Source organism: Hevea brasiliensis, chromosome 1 (genome assembly GCF_030052815.1).
Source record: "Hevea brasiliensis isolate MT/VB/25A 57/8 chromosome 1, ASM3005281v1, whole genome shotgun sequence".
Taxonomy (NCBI): domain Eukaryota; kingdom Viridiplantae; phylum Streptophyta; class Magnoliopsida; order Malpighiales; family Euphorbiaceae; genus Hevea; species Hevea brasiliensis.
The window spans coordinates 117637126-117661328 of NC_079493.1; the positions used below are offsets into that span (position 1 = coordinate 117637126).

The 24203-nt window shown below is 30.6% G+C and overlaps 5 protein-coding genes across 6 annotated transcripts; 2 read left to right on the forward strand and 3 right to left on the reverse strand.

Moving 5' to 3' along the window:
• The first annotated feature begins 4934 nt into the window (after positions 1-4934).
• Positions 4935-6259, forward strand: LOC110648214 (probable 2-oxoglutarate-dependent dioxygenase AOP1). Its single transcript, XM_021802378.2, has 3 exons — positions 4935-5375; positions 5466-5784; positions 5865-6259. The coding sequence occupies exons 1-3, from the start codon at positions 5002-5004 to the stop codon at positions 6090-6092; spliced, it is 921 nt and encodes a 306-aa protein (XP_021658070.2). The 5' UTR covers positions 4935-5001; the 3' UTR covers positions 6093-6259.
• Positions 6260-11141: 4882 nt separating this feature from the next.
• Positions 11142-13060, reverse strand: LOC110648212 (uncharacterized). 2 transcript variants are annotated; one of them, XM_058148573.1, is made up of 2 exons: positions 11827-13060; positions 11142-11616 (listed from the first exon to the last, which is right to left on the reverse strand). In XM_058148573.1, the coding sequence occupies exons 1-2, from the start codon at positions 12442-12444 to the stop codon at positions 11476-11478; spliced, it is 759 nt and encodes a 252-aa protein (XP_058004556.1). In that variant the 5' UTR covers positions 12445-13060; the 3' UTR covers positions 11142-11475. The 2 variants fall into 2 exon arrangements, with proteins under 2 accessions (XP_058004556.1, XP_058004555.1); XM_058148572.1 differs by having other exon boundaries at positions 11824-13060.
• A 145-nt stretch (positions 13061-13205) lies between these two features.
• On the reverse strand, positions 13206-17162 carry LOC110648213 (uncharacterized). Its single transcript, XM_021802375.2, has 7 exons — positions 17100-17162; positions 16572-16657; positions 16186-16310; positions 15986-16082; positions 14971-15080; positions 14424-14498; positions 13206-13588 (listed from the first exon to the last, which is right to left on the reverse strand). Exons 2-7 carry the CDS (start codon positions 16639-16641, stop codon positions 13538-13540), a joined length of 528 nt encoding a protein of 175 aa, XP_021658067.1. The 5' UTR covers positions 16642-16657; positions 17100-17162; the 3' UTR covers positions 13206-13537.
• A 1328-nt stretch (positions 17163-18490) lies between these two features.
• Positions 18491-20514, forward strand: LOC110648211 (codeine O-demethylase). The gene is made up of 4 exons (XM_021802370.2): positions 18491-18890; positions 18999-19246; positions 19556-19880; positions 20127-20514. The coding sequence occupies exons 1-4, from the start codon at positions 18642-18644 to the stop codon at positions 20361-20363; spliced, it is 1059 nt and encodes a 352-aa protein (XP_021658062.2). The 5' UTR covers positions 18491-18641; the 3' UTR covers positions 20364-20514.
• Positions 20515-20537: 23 nt separating this feature from the next.
• Positions 20538-23959, reverse strand: LOC110648210 (arogenate dehydrogenase 2, chloroplastic). Its single transcript, XM_021802368.2, has 2 exons — positions 22647-23959; positions 20538-20732 (listed from the first exon to the last, which is right to left on the reverse strand). Exon 1 carries the CDS (start codon positions 23791-23793, stop codon positions 22669-22671), a length of 1125 nt encoding a protein of 374 aa, XP_021658060.2. The 5' UTR covers positions 23794-23959; the 3' UTR covers positions 20538-20732; positions 22647-22668.
• Between the last annotated feature and the right edge of the window lie 244 nt (positions 23960-24203).

The window sequence follows — 24203 nt, forward strand, 5'->3', positions numbered from 1 at the left end:
CCTCACTTGCATCTATCCATGGAGTCATTGTGCATTGCTTCCATTCAAGTGTGTTCATGCCATGAATGAGAGGATCATTTCTACTTCTTGTGAGCTTTAATTCAATTTTTTAGGTCCGAGAAGTTGTCACTTCCCCTAATTTAAGTTACGTTAGCCTATCTTGTCTCGTTATGCAATGCTATTGTTGACCTATTGAACATTTTATATGATAACTAGTTTTAACATCAACATCAGAGTCAAAAAATAATTCAAATAAGCAAAATACCCAGCATATGCTAAATGTGTATGATGCGCACCAGTCCAAAACCTGCGGTTCAGGGCCTCGCTAGGAGATGAACCAGAATCGGATCGATTGATCGTGGTTTGAGTCAGTTTTGGTTTCTAAATGGTGGTTCGGTTTCATTCAAATTCAATTTTAGTTTCGATTTTGGTTTTTGAAGATCTCAATTTTGGTTTGAAAACAAATGGGTCCACAGAGATCTTTAAAGCCAGCACTCTTTTTTTTTTTAATACTTTTTATAAATTCTAATTTAAATCAGGCTGAAATCAACAGTGCAAACTATCGATTCCTATCTGATTTCGGTTTAAGGCTTCAAGAAGGGATTGAAAATGGCCTCTTATAATAGGTTTCATAGTTAATAAACACAGACCAAATTAATTATTCGGTCCAGATTTCAAAATTGAAATAAATTTATAATTGAATCAGACAAAAGAGTCCAAACCTCATATGGTCTTTAAATTTAAAACCAATTGAGCTAGTTTGGGGTATATATATATGTGTGTGTGTGTTTTAATGACTTACTAGTTGAATAATTGACATACTAACTCATTAATCGGATCCCTCCATTAGGTCAACCTTCAAACTTAACTTAATAAGACTGATGGTGATCGATCCAGTTAAGACCCTTGAACCATTAATGTGGATTAGTTTTAAGTTTAACTCGAACCAATTCTAATTCAGCTCGGAGTTTGAGTCGCCTTGGCCGAGTCTAGACATGACAAAAAGTTAAGATTAATAGTAGAAAAGTAAAAAGTTTGAGGTAGATGCATAAGGCTTGTATGTGATGGTCATGTAGTTTACTGGATCAAACTCCTTGAATTGAAACTTGGCCCCAACCCATAAACAATTGTCCACTGTCCACCTCCACCAACTGTGTAAACTACAATTTTTTTTTTATTCTTTTCATAAAATGTAAACTACAACTTAATTTTACAAGTAAGGTGAAGAGGAAGAAGATGTAATTTTCTATGTAAAATAATATAAACTTAAGGTAATGCAAACTATTAGAATAAAGTTCTCCGTTTTTGACCACATATGCTCTATTATTTACTTATACTTGGCATTTTAAAAATAAAATTGATTTGGTAATCCTTCTCCTTGATTTTGAATGAGAAATAAAAATATTGACTTTTCTAGCTGCTTACATCTTTCCTTTTTTTTTTTTAATTTAATTATTTTTTTTCTGGTTAGAGGTTACATCGTATTCTGTGCAAAGAGAAAGGGTCTGCTAGCTGATGTAGTTCATCCATTTTTATTAATTTGGGTCATCCTTCATATTAAATGTAGCATGAAATCAAGGTATTGATTTAAGCTTCTGAAAAGTATTATTTATTAATAAAATGATCAAGGTTGAAAATTCAACAACAACAATTATTAATAAACTTTAATTTAATCATGCTCAAATTAATGTCAAATGAAAAAAATTGATAAAAATCATCACAATAATTAATCTTTAATCAAAAAATCTTTGCCTAAACTCAATTCACTGTAAATTTAAAATATAAACATATAAAATTTATATATTTAATAAATTAATCTACCGCATTATATGAGTCATCTCTAATTCAAATTTTATAACTACTGTTAATTTAACCACATTTTGAGTTTGATATTTAATAAATTTTAAAAATTCACTTTTGATGTCAATTTTACAAAACAAAAGAGTAACAAATTTACTTGTGCAAATTCTGAGTAAGCAACAAAAATTACTTGTATTTATATATATATGCAACCATTAATTCTACTTGCATATATTAAAGAATATCTAAAAAAGAAAAATTATATATATTTACAAGGGATTTTTTGCACAATTGAAACCGACTAAATTTTTCAATACTTCACAACTTTAAAAACAATTTTAATATTACTATGTAAAAAGATATTTTATAAAATTAAAATTTACTGAATTTTAAAAATCTCACAACTTTAAAAATAATTTTAATATTACTGTTTATGAACATATTTTCTTTGAAGCTAAATGTTTAATTTCACCTTGTACTTATTAGATGTATTCAATTTAATCTATTGTTAATATTTTATTCAAATGAATCAGAAATTTTAATTTAAAGTCAATTTAGTTAAAAATTTAAAATTTTTAAACTAAATTTCTTGATTTAGATAAAAAAAAGAAGATTTTTGAATTAAATTTTTTAATTTAATCCAAAAACCAATAATTTAAATCTCTAGATTTTTAAACTAAATTGAATTTAAATTAAAAATTTTAAATTAATTTAAATAAAAAAATAAAATAAATTTAATTGAACATTCTCAATAAATATAATAATAAAATTAAGCTTTAAACCTTTTCCTTTTGCAGATTAATAATAAAACTTTTGGTCAGACTTAATTTGTTTCTTTTTTAGTTATACTGCTTGTAATGGCAATAATGATTATATTAATGTCAACTAATAAGAAAGTTTAATATTTTTTTTAGTATATTAATACAAATATCAGATAATTTAATGGTTGAAAATTTAGTCATAAGTTTATAATGAAAATCATATATATATTATAAGAATTAAATCTAAATTCTCTTCTTAAAATTACAGTAAAAATATTAGCTATACGCAACACTTATCCATTCAATGCATACAAATTTTATTAGCCATTGAGCTTCTAGACAAAATGGTGGGGAGTTTTTCTCTTCATTGACTTTGAAATTTTGCACTTAAATCCGCCACTTACCCCTTTCCTCTTCTCCCATGAAAATCAGTTGCTATCTCTAGTAAAGTTAAAAGGTATTCTTAAGAATGATATCATTTTTTGAAAATAATCTCAACACTTCTCTTAGATGTAATCACATAGTTATTATCAGACAATTAATTAATATTTAACTCAATATAAATTTAATTATACAGTTTTATGGACAGTTGAAACCAACAATTTAAATCGAACTCTAATATCATGTTAGATTTTGAAAAAAATGCAAAGTAAATTATGCATTAATTTATTTTTAATCTAAATTTATGTAAACAAATTGAGTTATTTTATATATATTTAAGTAACTAATCAAATCAATATGTTCATTCTTTAAATTTTCTATTTTTTCGTTGTGGGATTTATAATCCCACACTTCTATTAATAAAATTATAATTATTTTTTCCTTTTAAATATGTTTTGGATGTGTAAAAGTGACTTGAATAGCACGGGCACACAATTGAAACAGAAACAAAGAAAACCTTGATGAACAAATTTTCCCTAGCATGCTCTATATAAAAAATGGCACAACCTCTTATTGAAAAATTATATAAGAAATCAAATAAGCCTGCATTTTTATTTCATCTTCTAATAAAGTCCCTTTCTTTCTTGTAAAGTTAAAGTATTGTTATTTTATTTCATTTTTTAAAAAAGGCTACTAATTCAATTATTTACTTATTTTAAAAAACTTCCAACGTCATTATTCTAATATTCCCCTCGCCACTTGAATTAATTTATTCCCAAGTAACAATAATTAAGTGTTTCTGTTGGTGAGTAACATTTGGATGACTTCGATAATATAAAATTATTATTATTTTTTTAATTATTAATGAAAGATTAACTTCTCAACGTTTTTTAATTATTAATTTATTTTGATATGATATCCAAAGAAAGACAAGGTTAACCTATAATGACAAATTAGTAAATATATCATAAGCATTAAAAAATAATATTTTTTTATATAACTATTTAATTTTTTTATTTATAAATATGAAATTTATATATTTTTTTCATTGATTTAAAAACAATAATTAATCCCTCATACATTTCACCTGTCATTAAGTACGTAAATTATTTTTAAAAATTAATTTTATTAATCACAATAATTTTGAATTGAACTATATGAAAATTATCAAAGGGATCACTTTTTTTATTCTTTGATTCAAACGCGTGGCATTAATTGCTGGGATGTTTCTGCTATGCCCAAGCCAAATGTGACTTAAACTTTTGTATCCATTTCTTTCAAGAGTAAACAATATGTTTCTTGCTTAATAAGCACGATGCTCACAACCATATATATTGAGTTTGTAAAGTGTGAATACAACTAATAAACTACACAGTGAAAGATTATAAAAGTTAGTATTTTTAAAATAAATAAATGAAAACGCTTGAATTCAACATATTTTTGCTCTCATATTTTCAAAATAAAAATTCTAATTTTATGGTGAGAGAGATATATCTTTCCTAATTGACCTAAACAAGTGATTTAATAATTACATGCATATTACTCAAATTCTCACCTAGATTGTCACTTGTTGAATCTTTCAAAAGCTCTTAATCGATGGTTTTGACTGCAATATCAAGCTGTTCGATTCACCTACCAACATATGTGTTTTTTTTTGACTCGTCATGCATGCGCCAAATTTGTTTTTATAAATACTTATATTTAATCTTCATTAATTTATGAATATGTAGAATATATAAGAAAGAGTAAATTAGCAAGAATAAAACTTCTTGAGCAATAATGTATTGTATCCTTAGTTAGCTACTTCAAGAAATGTCTTCAATGGCTTCCATCTCTAATATATTTCATAATTAACGACTAAGTCCATAGTAGACTTTCATCATATGCTGGTTATGACGTAATCTGTTATTTGTCTTGTACTGACTCAAAGCACCATTTCATTCCTATAAGAAGCAGGAATCGGAAGCAAGAAAAATATACCCATTACTCTTTGATACCCTAAAAACTTGTTAAGTGGGTTTATAAGAGAGAAAAAGGGAAAAAAGAAAATCCCAGAACCATGGTTTTTGAAGTAGCACCAAAGCTTCCTGTTCTTGACTTCAGCAAGGAAACTTTGAAGCCTGGTACAAGCTGTTGGCTCAAAGCCTGTGCTGATGTTAGGCAGGCACTTGAAGAATATGGTTGTTTTGCAGTTGAGTACAAGAAATTATCTTTGGAGCTTCGCAATGGAGTGTTTGGGGTCTTAAAGGAGTTGTTTGATCTCCCCACTGAAGTCAAAATGCAAAACAAATGCCAAAGGCCCTTGGTTAGCTATATTGGACATGATGCTAGGATTCCTCTCCATGAGAGCATGGGCATTGAAGATGCAGCAACTCTTGAGGCAGCTCAGAAATTCACCAATCTCATGTGGCCTACTGGAAATGATCGGTTCTGGTACGTACTATTTGTTTATTCATTTGTTTTCAACTATGATGCATCAAACTTCAAATTATTAATCTAAACCTTCTTTTCTTCTTTGGTTAGTGAATATATTCATGCATATGGTAAGCTTGTGACAGAGCTGGATCAAATGGTGACAAGAATGATATTTGAAAGCTATGGTGTGGAGAAACACCATGACTCTTATGTTGACTCTACGTGTTATGTCCTTCGACTCTTGAAAACTAGAGCACCCAAAGAAAATGAGACTAATTTAGGTTTGGGCACTCACACAGACACGAGCTTCACAACCATACTTCATCAGAATCAAGTTAATGGTTTGGAGGTAGACACCAAGGATGGTAAGATTAATGTCGACTTTTCTCCCTCATCCTTCGTCGTCATGGCTGGTGATGCCTTAATGGTGAGTTCCTATCTAGTCCAAATTAAATATTTGGATCTTTAAACGTCAAATGATTAAAGATTTTAATTGACTTAAATTAGGCATGGAGCAATGAGAGAATAAAAGCACCCAGGCACCAGGTGGTAATGAACGGGAAGGTAGATAGATTCTCCATGGGTCTTTTCACCTTCAACAATGGAATATTACAGGCACCTGAAGAGCTGGTTGATGAAGAATACCCTCTCAAGTACAAGCCATTAGATCACCTGGGATACCTTCATTTCTTCCAGAAAACCAGGCGTCCTATTAAAGACTATTGTGGCATTTGAAATCCATATTACAAGTTTCATAAGATTCGTATCTCACTAAAACTAATAAACTCTTTATAGACACTTGCATCTCATGTACTTTGTGACAATTTTATAATAAATGTTGTGATCTATGCATTATGTAATGAAATTAAATATTAATTAATTAGTAAAATACTATTTATATATATTTTAATTAGTTCTTACTTTTTTATTTTATTTTATTTTACTTATGCTATATGTTGTCGAAGCAGCTGAATGGTTTTATTAATTTTTTAGTCCCAGAAGTTCAGCCACTCCTTCCTTTCATTTATTATATCTATTTAATTTTTAATTAAAATTTTATATAAAATATTATTTTATTAATAATTTATATTTTAAAATTTAATAATTTTATTAAATATTTAAGTTCTATTTATTTAAATATAATATATATACATTTATAAATATTATCATAAAATAAAGTTTTCCCTTTTTCAATAATGCATATATACTCTAATATTTACTCATACTTTGCATTGAAAAAATGATTTGGTTATCCTTCTCCTGGATTTTGAATAGGAAATAAAAATATTTGACATTTTCTAGCTGCTTACATCCTTTTTTTTTAAATATTTATTTTTGCTGGTTAGAGGTTGCACCATTCGGTTCAAAGAGAAAGGGTCTTGCTAGCTAATGTAGTTCATCTAATATTATTAATTAGGGTCATGATGGTATGATTTAAGCTTAATTATTCAATTTTTTTTTTAATTCTTGATGGTTGTTATGACTCTGACAAGTATTATTAATTAGTAAATTGATTAAAAATATTGAAATTACCTTTAAAATATTATAAAATCGAACCAAAATAATAGATTTAAAGTATAATTTTCATTTTGTAAATATGTAAAATAGTTAAGTAAAAGAAAATATTTATTGAGGTTTTGAAGTTATATTATAAATAAATAATATTAATAAACATTTTTTTACCAAACTTCATAATTCAAAATAAAAAATAATACCAATGAACTTATTGGGTCAATGCTATTATAGTTGTCTCCCAAACTATAAAGTGTTGAGAATTGAAATCAATTGTACTAATATATATATATATATATATATATATATATATATATATATATATATATATATATATATATATAGACACATAACAAAATAAATTTGAAATTTAACCACTTATTTAGATTGATGTGATATATAGCAAGCAAATATGGTAATAAAAATAAAATTTAAACATTCATTTTTTATGTCAATTTTATCTATTTATTTAGATTTTGCATAATAATTAAGAAAATAATTAGATTAAATTATCTTTTACTTCATTTAAAAATTATATAAATATTTATTATATTTAATAAAATTAAAAAATAAAATTAAAAAAATAATTAATATTAAAAAATTTAAATACAATAAATAAAAATAGACAGATGTAATAATTTAAATATATTAATTCAAATATTAGATAATTGAATGGTTGAATACTTATCATAAATTCACAAGGAAAATCAATGTATGTAGATTTTATTAGCCATTGATTTCGCTTCATTGACTTTTGATTAAAAACATATTGAATGAGGCCGTAGGGTCATCCCACTTAATTTTGCTTCATGGGTGGAGATCCCATAATTATAAATGTGTTAATTATTAAGATGTTGAATTTTTAAAATTTCCTTTTTTCAATTCTATATAATTTAATCACACGTGTTTTGTAATTTAAGTACATTGAGTTATTTTAATAATAAGATAAAAAAAAATTTGAGAAATTTGTTAATAATTAAAAAAAATAAAATTAGACTTTTCATATTTATGTTTTTAATTATAATAAACTATGTCTAAATAAGTTTTTTCCCTTAACAATATATCGTAATTAACTTAAGGTAGATGGATTAGTATATTATATATGCCGTTCAATCTTTTACTTTAATTATTGATGATGATTTTGTGTTATAGTTATATCTGTACATTGATCGATTATATTATATTAAGATGCAACTGTTGTATGTACAAAAATAAATTAGAGCTATAAGGACCATGTTTTGATGACCCATCAACGTAAATGGTGTTAAATGATAATTAATAAGTTAATTGAAATAAAATATAACTTAATATCTTTATTTTTTATAAAAATAAATTAACTCTCGAGTTTTTTTTTCTAATAAAATGAATAAAATAATCATTTTATTAAAAATTATCATTAAATTTGAGTTAACTTCTTTGATTTATTATTAATTAATAGTGAATTTTAATAGAATGAGTAATCTAATAAGATAAAGTTGATAGCTAACTTTTTCTCATTACTAGTTCCTCAAAATAAAATTAGGTCCCCCAAATCCTTAAAAAGGTATGGAGGACAAACAATCCCTGACATTTCTCCCACTTCTATTTCCATTCTAATGTTTATACTATCTTACAATAAGAGATGGAAGCCCAACTTATTTTATATAATATTTACACCTAAAATTCTTGTCATATCCAAGAAAGAAAACTGCAAGCACAGAACAGCAAATTGTACTTGTAGGTGAAAGTACCAAGCTTTTTTCATTCATTCTGAGGGTGAACCCATGTTTCTTCAGGACCCTCCTAGTGCCAAGATACTGGTTCTTTGGTCCCTGGTGACACTGCATGCAATTGGACCTTGGCATAGAATTTCTGATAGGCCAGTCTCCAGTCCTGCCTCCTGCTTCAACACCACATCCGTCAAAACATAATAATTTTACAAAAAGAAGAATCCCCAAAATCCCTGAATATGCAGGGCATGAGATCTTATTTTCAGGGCCAAAATTTTCATAATTCAAATATTAAAAATAATACCAATGAACTTATTAGTTCCATGCTATTGGAGTTGTCTTCTAGACTGTAAGTTGTCTACTTCAAATTACAATTGAAATCAATTAAACTAAAAAAAAAATAGACATGTAACAAAATAAATTTGAAATTTAACCACTTTTTGAGATTGATGTGATATATAGCAAGCATATATAGTAATAAAAATAAAATTTAAACATTCATTTTTATGTCAATCTTACTAAACGAAAGCAAGTAACAAATGCAACTATTAAATCTACTTACATGGAAACAAATCAAGAAAAATAGATAATTTAATGTCCAAGATAGTGTGAAAAATAAATAAATAAATAAATAAAAGAACAACTATAAAAAACAATATTATATGTACAGTGCCTTTCACGGTTACTTGATTTCATATAAAATATAATTATTTTATTATAAAAAATAAAAAAATTTCACATAAATTTATAACTTATCTCATGAGATTTTTATAAAATAATTATTTTTTTCATAAAATAGATAATTACGAAAATTTCATTAACTTAATGAAAAAAAATAAAGTTTCTTCATATAAAAAAACACATATTATATTTTTTTAATAAATAATATTTAATAAACCTAAACTTATTCCTATAATTTTTTAACAAAATTTACCACACATAATTCATCTCTTAGATTTTTTTTTTAAATATTGTATGTGTTTTTTAATCTGAGGAAACTTTATTTTTTATTAAATTAATAAAATTTTCATAATTAACTAATTTATAGAAAAAAGAATCATTTAACGAAATTTTTTTAAGATATAAATTTATGTGAAATTATCTTATTTTTTATAATAAAATAATTATAGTTTGTATGAAACCAAGTAACAATAGAATTTTCATATATATATTTGAAAGGATTTTTTCTTTGATATATAGATTAAAAATAAAACTTTTAGTTTGCCTTTTTTTTTTCATTTTTAGTTACAATTATTGTTTTTAGTTGTATATTGCATAGGTAATAATGATTATGTTATTGTCAATTTTTTAGTTCAATTAATAATTTTAATATTATCTCCATTTATTTTTATTTATTGTATTTAAATTTTACACAATAATTAATAAAATAATTAGATAATCTCATTTTTATGAAAATATACTATTAAATTACCTCTTATTTCACTTAGCAAATTTTATAAATATTTAATGTATTTAATAAAAATAAAGGATAAAATTGAAAAAATAATTTAAATACAATAAATAAAATAGACAGATGTAGTAATTTTTTTTAATATAATAATGCAAATATTAGATAACTGAATGGTTGAATATATAGTTATCATAAATTCACAATGAAAATCAATGTATATAGATTTTATTAGCCATTGAGCTTCTAGACAAAATGGTAGGGAATTTTTCTCTTCATTGGCTTTTGATTAAAAACGAACGTATGGCCATCCCACATAATTTTGCTTCATGTGGTGGACATCCCATCATTATACAAGTTTTAATTAACTTTTTGAATTTTTAAATTTTTATATATTAAATTCTCTTTTTTCAATTCTATATTTTTAATCACATATATTTTATAATTTAAGGGCACTGAGTTTATTTAACAATAAAATAAAAAAATTTATGGGAAATTTGTTAACAATTTTTTCTAAAAAAAATATTAAAATTGGAACTTCTCAACTTGTGAAATTTTTTTTAAAGTTAGGAAAAAAAATTAAAGCTCTTTTATAAACACATAAAATTTTTACTATTTTTTTTCTATTGAGCAATGATTTTTAAAATATTTTAAACGTTCATTAATAAATATATATATATATATATATATATTATTTTTAAATAAGTTTTGGACGTATAAAATTGAATTTAATAGCAAAACTCCTGTGGCTCTCTCTGGTAAAGTGAAAAAGTTTCCTAAAAGATGAATAAATAAATAAATATTGAATCAGACAATATGGTCATCCCACTTAATTTTGCTTCGTGGGTGGGAACCCATCATTATAAATGTGTTCATTATTAAGATTTTGAATTTTTAAAATTTCATTTATTAAATTTCCTTTTTTTCATCAATTCTATATAATTAATCACATGTGTTTTGTAATTTAAGCACATTGAGTATTTTAATAATAAGATAAAAAAAATTGGGAAATTTGTTAACAATTTAAAAAAAAAAACTTTTCATTTTGTGAAAATTTTTAAGATTAAAAAAAAATTAACAATTTAATCTCCCAAAGTTTGATTGATTATTTCGATTTATGATTGATTAACAGAGAATCAGTACTCTATTAACAGAAAGTTGATAACTAACTTTTTCTCATTTCTAGTCCCTCAAACTAAAATTAGGTTCCCAAAATCCTTAAAAAGGCATGGAGGACAAACAATCCATAACATTTCCCCCACTTTTATTCCAATTCTAATATTTATACTATCTTACAATACACTTGCTAATTATCAATCTTTAGTCTTGTTTACGAATGATTCTAGATTTTTGGGTCTCTTAGTAAAGGATGGAAGCCCAACTTATTTTATATAATATTTAGATCTAAAATTCTTCACAAATTCAAGCAAGAAAACTGCAAGCACACAACAGCATATTGTACTTGTAGGTGAAAGTACCAAGCCTTTTTTCATTCATTCTGAGCATGAACCCATGTTTCTTCAGGACCTTTCTTTAGTGCCAAGATATTGGTTCTTTGGTCGCTGGTGACATTGCATGCAATTGAATCTTGGCATAGAATTTTTGATAGGCCAGTCTCCAGTCCTGCCTCCTGCTTCAACACCACATGCGTCAAAAAATAGCAAAAAAAAAAAAAAAAAAAAAATCCCCAAAATCCCTGAATATGCAGGGCATGAGATCTTATTTTCAGGACCATAGATTTCTACCCTTTTTCCCATTCCATGTTAATGAAGATCAAATCTTTATTCCTATTAATTAACTGCAAGAATTGTTTAATATTAAGGGGGAAAAATACCACTACCTGACAAGGGTTGGCAATGAAAGATCCATCAAAGTCTCTCCCTCCGTATACTGGATTTTCAAGTTGAAGGCAACGGTGTATAGTGCGGAACTGCTTATATATCTCTTTCACAAACTTTTTCTTTTCTTCCACATGCTCCAAAAACTCTTGCTTCATTATTTTGCTTTCTTCTTCAAGAAACTTCAATCGCTCCCTTAGTTGTTCGATTTCATTACCCTGCAAAACCTGTTTGCCTTCATGAGAATTACGATGTATCTTACCTCTAGAAGTATTTGCTAGTGACATCTTTGATACCCCATTTGAACTCCGTGCCCTTGTTAATAATTTTTCACCATTGATCACCTTATGCATGCCTCTTTCCTCTTTTTTCACTGCAGCATCTGCACCAGTGAAATTCTCTGAAATTTCTTCTACTAATCTCAGCTCATCTATAGCTTTATGCTTGCTACTACTTGCATTACTCTTCATACTCTTGACAGCAGAAAGATTGTTTTGTGACGAATGGACATCCAACTCAAACAAGGCAAATTGCTTATTCTTCTGCTGCAGAATTTCCTTCAGTTTTTGCAAGGCATACAATATTTCAGAGCCAGGTCTGCTAGAACGTTGACGTTCCATATTACCTATCAGGAAAGGGAAAGAACTTTATTGAATGTCAAAAGACTAACCATAAAATCTTTATTGAATTTTACTATATTTCTCCATAAGATTAATTCACCATGAGTCTCTCCACAATATTGGAGAAGACAACTGATTTTGTTGGAGAACATGATCATGTTAGTAAATTATGGTTGCTCACCTGAGACAACAGTGTCGAAAGACACAGAGAACATTTTTGGGGATCTTCCCTTTGCTTTTCTTGAGAGAGAGAGAGAGAGAGAGAGAGAGAGAGAGAGAGAGAGGGAAAGGGAGACGAGGGAATGACTAAAGTGTCCAGAGCAACATGTAACTTATAACATCTTGTCACAGAAGGAGATTGAAGGGGGCTTTTCATGGGAAATTGCCAGGCAGTTGCCAAGAGAACGTCTTCACTTAGAATATACATCAGTTATTGCAGGTAGGTGATTGCAGTTAGCAGAGTCACGGTTTAAGAACAGTGTAGCCACTTAACAGCAATATATTTTGGCTTCTTACATATTTAAGGGTCAAATTTTGGCTCCAGTAGATCAAGAGTCTCTGCCAGATGCTTCACCTTTAAGCAACTGGTGGTTGCAAGTACAAAAAGAGCACTGGAGTTCTTGTAATTTACCAATAAATCCTTCCCTTCCTCGTGTCTCTACTTCCCAGCATGCAAGAAATTGGACCCAATAAACCACTGAAATATCACTGTGGTGTATTCACACGATAATATCTCCCCAGTAATCGAACAAATTCCCATAGATCAATAAATGCAGGTATTTGAGATAAATTAGAGAATAAAGAAGTAACTTGTCAACAACTAAATCATACATCTCAAATGCTAAAAATTCCAGAGATGATGAACCATTTACAGATAAGCTGAAAGTTTATTCTAACACTCAAGTTTCTGATTCTTCGTTCCTTTCTTCTTTTTTTTTTTTAATAATTAATTTGAGGTTATACATAAAGACATGAATACAGTTGTATGTTCTTTCAATTTGACTTCAAAGCGTTTAACAATAAGCACAATAGAGGGTCTTTTTCTCCAAGTGCTTATCTCAAGTTTAAGGTATGAAAGACTGCCTGATTAGCTTTAGTCAACTGGAACTTCCACCTCCATTTTTAGGCCAAAATGTCCAAAAACCTGTCACATACAAAGCAATGATCACAAACATATCAATAATGATTTTCAAAAATCTGAACTAAAGGAAATTGGTAGAAGCATGTTAACCAAAGTCTTTAAGGTATACATTCATCTGAATTATAATAATCACAACCAGGATACAGCTTGACAACAGAAAGTAGAAGTTTGCCTTTTTGGAAAATTGATGCAATATTGTACAGGACAAAGAAGACCTAAAGAAAAAATCCTAGCCAGTAATCTTCAAGAATGCAAAACAGAGCCAGCACATTCACTCTCAAACAAACAGCATAAGTAATTGGATTCATTAGCAGGTTGATATGTAAACTGTTACCATGATTCTGGGCCATATATATGCTATTTTTGCTAAACATAGAACTTCCTGCATGTACTTAACAGGGAATCTACCAAAATGCGGCTAATAGATTTCGATTGCCTCGCAAATTTGAGACACTGCAAATCTCTAATAAGAAAATAGAATTTTGGAATCTCTTGTAATGTTAAACAAGATTAGGCATTCTTCTTGAATTATTTCATGATCCTTAAGCAAATAAAATCAGCCAACAGTAACATGCCTTTTAGCATGTGAAGGTACAACAAGAAATGCTGAACATTACTTTATTGTGGGTTCTCATTTCTTCTCCATCAATCCACTTCTCAAAAAGTTAAAGCCAATAGTCAATTGATTCAACCAAAAGGTGCTATTGGGGAAGTAATCCTGTCTCTGTTCAAGTCTCTTCTTTCACCACAGCTTAAGATAATAATTTGCAATAAAAAAAAGAGTTGTGTTTCATATAATTAAGTTGATTGAGAAAATATAAAATACAATGCAAAGCACCTTAATGAAGTCATCCAGCATCAAGTAAGATTCCCTTGTGTAACCTGCCTCTTTCAAAACTTGGCACAGCACTTGCTGCAAGACAAAGAACAGAAAGTGCAAAGAATTTATTATACTCTGGTCAAATCTTATCAAAAGAAATGTGAGCAATCAACTAATGCAATGCTTCAATAATAATTTTTGTAATAAAACAATGAACCGAGGAATACCAAGGTATCATGGAAAGTAGATACAGAAGCTAAATTTCTGGCAAGTGACCTCAAAAGAAAACAATGCATGAGATATTACCGTGTAGACAGATATGAAATCAACTCTTTTGAGAGGATAATATGTAACTAGATTGCTAACCCCTTGTGACAATTAATGTTAAAATTCATATAAAAACTCTCTTGCAAATAATATGGTAGTATGCTCTTTCATAAATGACCTCATTAACTTTCATGGAATGTGCTAAAGCTGTCAACTTCATATCTTATTTTCACTCAACCCCTTTATCGTGGTTGTAATAGTAGATTACATAATGCAACAGAAACTTTTTTGGTGATACCTGTCTTTGCTCATCAGACATGAAAGAACCTGACAAATCTTGAAGAACTTCTAATATATCATTGAAAGATACTTTTCCATTACCATCTGAGTCGTATACCTTGAAAATAACTGAGGGAAATAAATAAGAATGATGCCATCAGAACTTTTCAAATCCATTTCCACATAAAAAAAGTATCAAAGATATTCTCAAGTAACATATATATAAGGTAAGATATACAAAAATTTATGCCAGCTTTGGTATTAGACTGCATAATTATTCACCATAAAACAGAAACACAGAATGTAGAAATTAAAGAAGTGCTATGTATCTATGAATACAATGTACTGGGTAACCAGATAATTTCAATCACTGACAGCACACTGTTCTGTTCTTCATTACCATTGTTTACACATATGGCTCAAATTCATTCATGCAGCCTTTTCTTTTATCCGCTGAAACAGTGATTTTCTCCCAAAATGCTATGAACATTGAACATACCATCAAACATTCATCAGCAACCTAATTGCTAAAAGATTACATTACCAAATTCATTGTATTCATGAATTAAAAATTGTCAGAATAACATAGAATTGCCATGCCACTCACAATGTAATCACTGTCATTCTGAACAATCTTGTAATAGTAACGTATATTCCTTTTACATGCTTATGTTAGTTTCCTCTTTAATTTCTGCCCTGTTCCTCTATTTAACTGAAATATATAGCTTTTTCAATTCCAGGGTTTATCATGATGAGGTCGAATGACTCAAGTAAATTCAAATGCTACATGAAATCCCCATTTCATCAAAACAAATTTGAACCTAAAGGAACAATAAAAGTGAGAACTTCAATATGTGTGATGAAAAAATTCAGCATTGTCAATGTCCCAAGCAAAGCCCATAAGATGAGTCTCCATGTTTTTCCGCAACCCTCATGACATAGAACAAATACTTATTTTCTTTCACCCTTTTAAGAAAAAATTAATAAGAATAAGTAGTAGTAAATTCCATATTGTCAAGGTAACCAATACTTACGTCCTACTTTCTGTTCCAGACTTGCTTTAGCACTAAATGCAGATAAGAATGCCACAAAATCCTTAAAATTCAAACCATCCACCATTTTAAGCAGCCTCTGCATGAAAACACAAATTCGTGCTCTCAATTTATTAAAAACTTGAATCATTCAGAATTCCACAATGGATCAAAAAACTCAGGTTCTCAACAATAAAAACTACCTGGGAAAGTGGATTCATTGCAAACTCAGGCACTGATAAGAACTCGTCAGCTGAGATAAATCCTTTAGCATTACGATCAAGCTGGCAAAATCTTTTATACAAGGACACTATCTCTTGCTGGGAGACTGAGTTTGACACCACAAAACCAATGGAATTCCAAAGTCAAAACAAAATAACGACAAACAAAGGCAATAACATAGAAAGGGTGTCTTCTATGGTTTCTTTGTTCTCAATTTACTTTGTTTCTACTTAGTTCTTTTCACCATTAGATTAGAGATTATCAATTAATCTTATAGTAGTTATTGACAAAGTAAAATTTACTTTTAAAAAACAGAGTTATGGTAGAAACTCCCCATAGAAAGGGAAGAGGAAAAAAGATAACTTACATAGATTATGACAGTGTCGTTGAACCTCTTCTATATCATATTGAGTAAGCATTGACGAAGCATTCCCCATTGAACTTTTACACAATCTACAAATTTTAACGGAAAAAAAAATACCCATTAATGATTTGCTCAAAATAACCATGCCCATCAATCAAAACATGAAGGACAGAAAGCTTTCCGCATAAATTTTGAATAGATACCACAAATTTGAACAAAAACAGTTAATGTTAAAAATTGACTAGAAATAAATAATAAAAGCGATCAAAATCCAAGAAGCAGATGAATTTTCACTTCATTTTTTTTCTTCTTTTAAAAAGCATAGTTATACTTTGTTTAATTCCCAAGAAACAGCAGGAATGTAAAGAAGTTAAAACTACTTCCCTTATTTATAATTGCACCCAACTAAAACACACATTCAATAGCTTCAGCACAGCTACTACAACCGAGCTAAGCTTTAAAGTAGAGTAGTTCATCTCTTTTACAACATTTAAGCATAAAACAGAAGAATAAAAAAGGAATCAACTTTACCTTCACTTTCAAGACTTTTCTCGCGAACCAAGCAGAAAGCTTAAGAAGGTAGAAATCAGAAAGAGAAACATGTAACTTCAGAGGTGATCTGGAGATGATTGGAGCTTAAGAGGATATGATGATTGTGGAGAAGTAAATATAAGACCAAGGCAATTACTTTGTTATGATCGGAATTCGAAAGCACCAAGGAAAACGTGGAATAAGTCGACGGGGAAATTAATGCGATCCTCGAAAATTATTCATTATTATTATCCTGTACTCCGCAGCATTGTGAGTTTTCATGGACAGCACAGATGATGATTCGGATTCGTTTGAATTACGCCTACATTTTGTTTAGACGGGCTTGCAGATTCCCCCTATGTAGGCCTTAAATTTGGGTTGATAATTAAATAAGTTGTTAATTTTTATTTATAATTAATTAATTTTTTTAATTAAAATTAATTAAATTTTATATATTTTAATAATTATTCTTATTAATATGTACCAACGCAAACAAGTTGACATATCACCTAATAATGCACTCACCTACAGGTCTATGATTTCACTCCAAACTCTTCTTGCAATATCCCCTATCAAATAATGCTAAATGACAACAATATATGTAGATGTCATGTGAATGTGGTCTCCATCAATCACACAGTCCTTTCCACTTTCTCCTTCCCTCACTGGCTGCACCACCAAAATATCTGGCTATCTGCCATCTTAGTCACTGTTACTGGTGAAAGAATTACCCCACCTGTTGGAAGCCACCCAAAAGCCAGATGAGCCAATCTTTAACTATTTAGTTGCCAAGCTATAAACATAAAACAAAGTTCAATGGAATCCAGAGAGACCATCAGCAGTAGACCAGTAGCAACGATAAAGCAACAGAGTTGGCAGCAATGGTGAGCATGCGAGCAAGGTCATCACCTCTGTATTTTAGGCACTAACAACAAAAATAGAGAGCTAAATAACACACAAAGTTATAGAAGACAACATGTTGTGTTCAGAATTCGAGTTACATAAAGAATGTAATTGCTATTGCAACCAGCAATATAAACCCTTGTTCAAAAACCAACTTTCAAATACTGTAATAAACTCACCTCCTTAATTGAGTCAAAGGCTAATCTCTCTTTTGGTATTCACAGCCACATTACGTGAGGTTATTACATACTTTCAGTCACATAAATGTAAAATTAATGTCCTAGAATTTTACTTAATCTCTACGTATGTGAACTCATTTTGGCATTTTAGTAGTATGCTGATGTGATATATGGGTCTCACAAGCTTTTGACTGATTTTGGACATTTTAGTAGTATGCTGAGGTGGGATATATGTCTCACAAGCTCACCCACAAAACCCTATAGCTTATCGCTTTCTCACCGATCCCTATGTGGTATAAGGATCTCATAATTTTACCTCACATAATTTTCTGACAGTGACTTTGATATCAATATACATCCTCTTTCCCACCTATGTGGGATAAGTGTCTCACAATATACTTATCACCAGTAATCAGCAAATAACATTCCTCACAGGGTGAATAACTGTTCATCATCAAACATGGCCGGAATCTCTGTTCTTCCTGCTGAAGTTTTGCTAGCAAAACGTGTCCAGGAGATGGTCCTCTACGGTGAAGAACCACAGCCTCCTCATATATGTAGAGATGACTGCACAGATGAAGATGTTTCTGTTATGCCATCTTTGATTCCTATTATAGACCTCAGCCTCCTCTCTTCTTTGGAACCTTCAACTTCACACGAAGAACTGCATAAACTTAGATCAGCTCTTTGTTCATGGGGTTGCTTCCAGGTCTAAACTTTAAACTCCTTTGTTTTTTTACTTTTAGCCATTTATATATATGTTACATGCTAAATAAGTAAATTTCAGTGAGAATTCAAATGGATTTTTGGCATTCAGGCAATAGGTCATGGGATTCCAAAATCGTTTCTGGATAAGATTCGACAAGTGGCAAAGGAATTCTTTGAACAGCCCATGGAAGAGAAGAAAAAGCATGCTAAAGGAGTTTATGAGTTTGAAGGGTACGGAGCAGACCCTGTCCCTGCAGAAGGTCAGTCACTTGACTGGTCTGATCGTCTATTTCTTGACGTATACCCAGAAGATAGAAGGAAGCCCAAGTTCTGGCCAGAAAATCCAACATCTTTCAGGTGATTCACCCTGCTCCGCACATATTGATTCTTGGACTTGGAAAATATACTTAAAAGAGCCTAAGGAAAGGTTGAAAACTTGAAATATTACCTGAATTACTTGTCGGACATAAATGTTTATTTCTGATACTTAAAACATTCTCAAAATCTTCTATATAACTCAGCATCATAGAATTCAAAGAGGTTTACCTGGTTTCAGTTTGAGCTTCATTCTCCTTTCCAAATTTCTGAATGTTTATAATAGATTTTGTATTCAAATATGATTTTGGTCATTTTTAATATGCATGTGATTTATTCACAATTATGCAGAGAAGTCTTAGAAGAATACACTTTAAAGATGAGAATGTTAACAGAACTTGTCTCAAAAGCCATGGCAAAGTCATTGAATTTGGAGGAAAATTGCTTCCTGGATCAGTTCGGTGAACAAGCAGTTCTACAAGCAAGGTTTAACTATTACTCACGTTGTCAAAGACCTGATCTTGTTCTTGGCTTAAAAGCCCATGCAGACGGATCAGGGTACACTATTATCTTGCAGAATGATGTTGAAGGTCTGCAAGTCCAAAAAGACAAGAACTGGATCACAGTGCCCCCCATTTCAGATGCCCTCCTAATCTTAATGGCTGATCAAATGGAGGTATGATTGCAGTGTTATATGATATGAAAGGCACACTCATGGCACATGCATCAAATTGGCCCCTGGGATGGAAATTTTCCATTCCAAAATGTTATTGCCTGAGCAACATTCGTTGCCTGAGTGGCAATTCGAAGCATCACACACAGATGGTTTGAAAATTAATGTGTATTTTTCACCGTGTAAAATTTAAACACATGTTGATGACAATATCCAAATCTTATAACTGGTTTCCCACGTGATTGGTAGATAATGACCAATGGAATATTCAAGAGCGCAGTGCACAGAGTTCTAACTAACACAGAAAAGGAGAGGATTTCTGTGGCTGTTTTCTACACGCCTGAACCTAAAAAGGAGATTGGACCAGAAGAAGGATTGATCAATGAAGAAAGACCGAGAATATTCAAGAAGGTGAAAGATTATGCTGATATACACTGGGGATACTACCAGCAGGGTAAGAGAGCACTTCATGTAGCAAGAGTTTAGAGCTGTACTGTCAACAGCAAGAAAGTAAAGCAGCCCTTATAGCAGAAGTTTGAGACGTACTATGATAATGTCTTGTGCTGTTTGCAGTTATCTTCGTGGTTGCTAATGCATATTATGATTATCATCACTCTGAAAAGAATAATTACTCTCATTTTGTTTTCCCCACCATTTGGATGCACTAAAACATATTTCACGTTAATGCCGCCAAAAGCAATTAAAGTATGGACACTGATGAACTTAAAAGTTAGCGTCGTCCATCAAAAGCCGCAACTAAAAAAGTGCTAAACCCACTACCAAACAGAAATGACATAATAAAGTATCAGCATCAGCATGAAGACAACTCAGTTTGAAAAGGCTGTGAAAGCCCAGCTGTAAATGCAGTGAACAAGTCAAGACCAACTTGAAGTTCAATGAATTGCATTTCAGATATTAATATCATATAATGAATCCGTGTTAATCCAAGACGAATGAATGTACAAGATGTCTTACGATATAATGCAAAAGGCAATGAGAGAAAAAGAAAAAATAAATAAATAAAGGAATAATGCATTATTGCTTTTTCCTCTTATCTTTTCTCTTCGCCAAGAAGACTTCAGTGGCACTTTGGTCTAACTAATGTTTAGCATTACTCAATTTAAACAAATTACTGAACCAAACCGAAGGATTTTGGTTTCATTTTTAAAACACTTATATGTACTAATTTAATTTTAGAAATTTACCAAATAATCGAAATTGACCAAATGCTCAGCCCTAGGTCTAACTATAAGGTTACCAGAAAGGGGCATAACAAAATGGAAGTTACATGGTTCTGAACGACATAAATTCATTCAAAATGTCAAGGAAATGCTGTCCCCAAATCCTCCACCCATAAGAACTGTGACATAGTTAATGCGCCATGCTATAATATTTAGACAGCAACACTGACATTGAAATTGAATGAATAAGAAAAACAAGAAAACAAAGCTTAAAGAGTATTTCCACCATTAAAATCTACCCATATGGAATTTGAGAAATATCAACCACATAAATAATGAGTAGAAAAGGTCCAAAATGAGGCATCATTGCTGAAATAAGATGTTCAATTAGGTTTTGTTAAAGCTATTTTGCGAGCCTTCTGCCATCACATTGTCTTCTCCACTATTTACTTTCTTTCTGTCCTAATAAGTTAGGCAGGATTGAGGTTACTACTATCAATCTGCCCAGCATACCTATTCCAACTGTTTCAGGGAAATAAATAAATAACAAAATTGACCAATGCCCTCAAGCAAATAGTTACACGCAAAACACAACCTAACTACTCAACAATTTTCTAGTAGGTAGAAAACCAATGGTGCAATTAAAATTCATAAAATAAGAATTCATTACATTTGACAGAAATATATATTCTCCTGCAATAAAGATAGAACAAGTGTGTTCAATCCACCCAAAGTCACAAAGTCTGATTCAAAGTACTTGAATGAGGCTATTGAATCCAAGGGTTTAAACATGACATTAGGCAAAAGGACTTAAAATTTATCATTATTAGAGTCACAAGGATTTTACCAGAATCTAATATCACTGTTGATGATTCAAAGTAAAATTTTAAAGAAAATAGCAGATTAGATGGTGCCAAATCCTTCATCATTACATAAGTGCAAAATTCATTTATAACACACCACAAGGTCACTTAGCAGCAACATTAGAAGTGGATCAAATTAGTTAGAACCAAGAAACATACCTACTACAAGCTTACATGAAGCGTTTACACTCAATGAATCCATCTTAAACCTAACTAATGAATCCAACCCAATTGCTTAAATAATGCAACAGTAATAATGAACATGATGAGCGGTCCCTAGAAGATAATTTTAGCCTCTATATTTTTTTCGTAGAAAATTACTTTTATATGAAAAATGTTTTCCATAGAAAGAAAATATTTTCACATTGTTTGATTGCAATGTTAAACTAATGGTATATATTTATGTTATGCATGTACAAGTGTTTTTACATTTTAATAAGATTATTAAAGTAAATGGCTTCTTCTTTTGAAAAGTAGTCATTTTTCTTAAAAATAGCTTAGTTTTCCTTTGATTAGGAATATAAGTAATAAAATATTCTATTGATACATTACATACCGTTACGCCCTAACAAACATAGCCCAAGTTCACTCCTATAATTGCATTGCCATTTCACTCAGAATTAGAGCTACTGCAACTAGTTTAACAAACTAACAAGTAGATATGAATTTAATCAATAAATTCCTAAATGAATTCATCAACAAATAAATAGAAATTCTCATAGTACCATAGAAAAAGCTCATTTATGCTCAAGATCTTTCTTGTTCCGTTGTATCTGTAGAAGGTTCCACAGGAGCACCATTATGAAGCAACTTCTGTATCTTAGGCCGCTCCTCTAATCCATCTGCAGTCCCAAACAACTGCCTCCTATAAACTTGATGCAACTTCCCAAACAATTCCTTTTTAATTGCCTCAAATGCCATATCCAACCTCTCCAACTGCTCCATAGCATTCTGATTATACATAAACAACCCATAATACAACTCAAAACTATCCCCAGCAGTATTCTCCACCAAATCCAGCAAAGTCTCGTAACCTTTGGTATTAATTGGTGATGACTCCAAACCAAACTTCTCCAACACCCTCCCCATGGTGTGAGTCACAAACTGTGACCCTGCCGCATACCTATCATGCTCAGCACAGCTCATTTCTACCATCCTGCAGCCTTCTCTAGCAAAAATATCAAGAAACTTCTCACACCTATTCATCCTTTCCTCCTCATTACCGATTCTAACTTTATCATACACAAAAGGCAAACCAAGCCACGAAGTTTTTCCACTTTCAGGCCCAAACATTGGATGGGTGCACAGTATATCAAATTCAGCAGGCAAATACTTCAACAAAATATTCTTAGCAAACTCTTTCACAGATAGCACATCAACAAAAAGGGTACTCCGCTTCAATCTCTGAAATGGGAAAGACTTGAGCACCTTTTCTGTAGAGAGAATTGAAGTGCATAAGATCAAAACTTCAGGATGGCTCTCGCAGAGGTCATGTGGGTTGGAGTAGAATGTGACGCCAAGCTTTTTAGCAACATCGCTGTAGTTGGTGCGGGAGTAAGTAAGGAGGGTGTGGCCTTGGCGAGAGAGGGTTTTGGCGAGGAACTGACCAAAGTTGCCGAAGCCAATGATGGCGATCTTGAGAGATTGGGACTTGAGGTGCCGCGATTTAAGCTGGGACTCGTAGTCATAAGGCTGGGCAGCGTCGATGGAGCGGATGCGGAGAGGGAGATGAAGGAGACGAAGATGGGAGGATTTGGGGGGATTGAGAGGTAGAGGGAGGGAAACGGAGTGGAAGAAAGAGGGAAGAAATGGAGGGAAATGGAAGGGAAGGAAACGGGAAGACCGGGATTTTGTGTAAGAGAATGAAAGCATTGCTGCTTTGGTGGCGATTGTGGAAAGTCGAAAGAGAAACAAGGAAGTGGTATGCACTGTGGAGGGAGAAGTTCAGAGTTCGACTGCGTCTGCGGCGGAGAGACCAAGAGAAGGAGGTGCCTACTGCCTAGTAATGGAGGAAAATGTTTGTATTCTATTTTACAAATGTCAATTTCATCCTTCAAATTTACAGTAATATTTATATTTTGAAATTAATAAATTGACTTAATTTATTAAGCATCAAATTAAAAAATTTTAAAATTTCTACTTAATCCCTAAATAATTATGTGTAACACACAATTAAAAATTATGTTAAATTGACAATTTATTAATTTCAAAATATAATTATCTAAAATTTGTCAATTTAGTGGGTGAAATTCATATTTTGTCCATATATATATTTTTTTAAA